Source organism: Myodes glareolus, chromosome 18, assembly GCF_982192425.1.
Source record: "Myodes glareolus chromosome 18, mMyoGla1.1, whole genome shotgun sequence".
NCBI classification, from domain to species: domain Eukaryota; kingdom Metazoa; phylum Chordata; class Mammalia; order Rodentia; family Cricetidae; genus Myodes; species Myodes glareolus.
The window spans coordinates 72665024-72667849 of record NC_142043.1 but is presented as its reverse complement, the minus strand read 5'-3'; the positions used below and the strand labels follow the sequence as shown (position 1 = coordinate 72667849).

Below are 2826 nucleotides of genomic sequence, written 5' to 3'. Positions count from 1 at the left end.
CTTTATACAGAAAAGAGGTAATACACGGATTGAAGAAAAAAAATGTTTCTAAACAAACCATTCAGGATTACAATCTGGCTGTACTCAAAGAAATATTACAAAAGGGAGGCATGAGATAAAATAAATGACTATTGCCCCATCTATTTCCGAGCTTCTTCTAGATAGTAACTCAGATGTCAACCATCACAGGGCCTTTGGCCTTTCTGCTTCTGCTCATTACTCTTGCCTCCTACACCACTGGTACAATAACTAAATGATGATTCCTATCTGGGTGCCATTACGTTGATGGTTATTAGTTACAAATATAAGCAGGTACCCATCATAGAGTCAAAGATTTGACCCAGGATACAACTCAAGTGGGGAGAGTAAGACACAAATTTAACCTGTAAACTCCACCCACCTAAAGGTCAGGTAACTGGAATTTCTAGGGAGTGGTCCTAACCAAAGTCCACATTGGTCAATATTTAGTATTTAAGAAAAGTTTCCTTAAAGATTGACTCAAAATGATAGAATTGGTTTTTCTTCTCTTGTGAATCTCAAGATTTACAGAAAAAAGTAGTATTTTCTTTTGTTGCTGTGACTCAGAATCACAAATGGCATGGCCACATGGTGCTGTATGAACATCGCTTTCAGTCCTGCAGGGAGCTCAAGCATACCTTAAGGTCATTGTTACAGTGAAGGATCTATTGCACTTTTACAAGTACCTAAGTGTGTTATAGGTTTAACCAAGAGTTGATTGTTTCCTTCTAGATCCAGTTACTCTTGTGAGCTCCATGGCATCTATTAGATGGTTTTCTCATCAATTCCAAGTACAGAACCTTCTTTGAGAGGCAAATATGTATATTCTTTCTTTTTTGATCTTTCTTTAGTGACTACCTTGGCTTGACCCAAAACTCCTTTGTCAGTGTTCTCCTCAGAGCAGCCTTCACGTCTTTGTTCCTCAAAGTATAGATGAACGGGTTGAGTGTAGGTGTAACAATGCCATAGAACAGAGCCATGATCTTGCCCCTATCATGAGAATAACTTGAGGGAGGCTGAACATACATAGTGATGGCTGTGAAGTAGAATAAGAAGACCACCAGCAGATGTGATGCACATGTATTGAAGGCCTTCCAGCGACTTTCAGCAGAACGGAGTTTCAGTACTGCTTGAGCAATGAACACATAGGTGCCCAGGATGAGGCAGAGTGGCACTAAGAGCAGCAAAGCTCCAAGAACATTGAGTTCAGCTTCATTCACAGTTGTATCAGTACAAGCTAGCTTCAAAAGAGCTGGGACTTCACAGAAGAAATGGTCTATTACCCTCTGTCCACACCTGGGAACCACCATAGTGAGAGTGGACTGCACAAGAGAGTTTGCAAAGCCACTAATCCAGGTCCCTGTGGCCATATGAATGCACCGTCTCTGGTTCATGATGACAGGATAGTGAAGGGGCTTGCAAATGGCAGCAAAGCGGTCAAAGGCCATGATGGCTAGAAGGATGCATTCTGTTGAGCCCAAGGCCAAGAAAATATAAAGCTGGGCCACACAGCCACCATAGCTGATGGTCTTTTCTGGACCTCTAAGGTTGACCAACATCTGAGGGACAGTGCTGGTAGTATAGCAGAGGTCCAGAAGAGAAAGATTGGAAACAAAGAAGTACATGGGACTGTCAAGCTGGGGGTCTAGTCTGGAAACTAGGATAATGGAGATATTACCAAATAAGGCAAAGATATAGGCCACCAAAAATATTACAAAGAGAGGTGTCTCCAGCCAAGGCCGGTCAGAAAATCCCAATAAGATGAAGCCATCTATCAAGCTCTGATTGTTGGTCCACATATTAGTATTATCAGGTAAAATTTTAGTTACAACCTATAAATATCCAACTTCAGGGATGGGTATTAATTATTTAAGAGGAACCAACTGAGAATTAGAAGCAAGACACGCTGAGATAAAATTCCCATTTTCTCTCTGTACAGTGTTGTGTCAACATTGTTATAATATTGAAAGGTCAGTCGTGTACCTGGGGAATGTTAATTAATGATTGTTAATTCAAGTTAGCTATTCTCTGAATTTTGTTTTAAAAATGCTTCAGTAGTCCTACCATTGGCTCTACATGACATGGGTATTTAGTAGTGACAACTTTGTACAGATTAACACAAATTTTGAGATGACAGATCTTTCTCCAGACCACTTGGCAGCAGGTAGAGAGCAACTAATCTGTGTCTTAGGCAGATCTGATGCACTTTGGCATGTCTTAGCCAGAGATGATTTGGCACATCAATTTTTCTCACAGTGACAAAGAGGCCAGGATCATCATGGAACCTGGGAAGTTTCATAAAACCTGTGTGATAAGAAGATAGCATGTCAGGACATCTTTGGTTCTTTCCAGGCTTTATTGCCCATCCTATAAAGAGAAAGAAATCATCATAGAGGAAGAAAGCAAAACATCCGAGCAAGGCCTCAGCATTTCAGGCCTAAGATATTTGTACCACGTGAATGTGATATTTAAAAATGTTTGTATAAACTTGGAGTTTTACTCTTAGAGAAATCCAGAGTTTCAAATATTCATATCCTTGTATAATCTATATATGAATTTCTAATTTCTCAGTATTATCATCATGTACAAAGGTATACATTTTCCTTCAGCCTCCTATATTGTTAAGTATAGCTCACTTGTTCTACTAAGTTGACCACCTCAGTTGGCCCATTCAAATCTTACAACTCCTTTATATAATCATTTAAGAAACGTAACCTCTGGTCAATTTCTTTGATTCCTCAATTGTTTTTGTTGCGATGGTAAACAACTCAACTGGCGAAAAAATTTTTGCTGCACAAGACTGATAAC

General features: G+C 39.7%; 1 protein-coding gene across 1 annotated transcript; it reads right to left on the bottom strand.

Moving 5' to 3' along the window:
* Positions 1-872: 872 nt before the first annotated feature.
* On the bottom strand, positions 873-1817 carry LOC148119300 (olfactory receptor 2B6-like). Its single transcript, XM_087897860.1, has one exon. It carries the CDS (start codon positions 1815-1817, stop codon positions 873-875), a length of 945 nt encoding a protein of 314 aa, XP_087753986.1.
* Positions 1818-2826: the final 1009 nt, after the last annotated feature.

Bases quoted from the DNA above. Each gene is read 5' to 3' on its own strand.
- LOC148119300 (XM_087897860.1), bottom strand. From the start codon at position 1,817: ATGTGGACCAACAATCAGAGCTTGATAGATGGCTTCATCTTATTGGGA.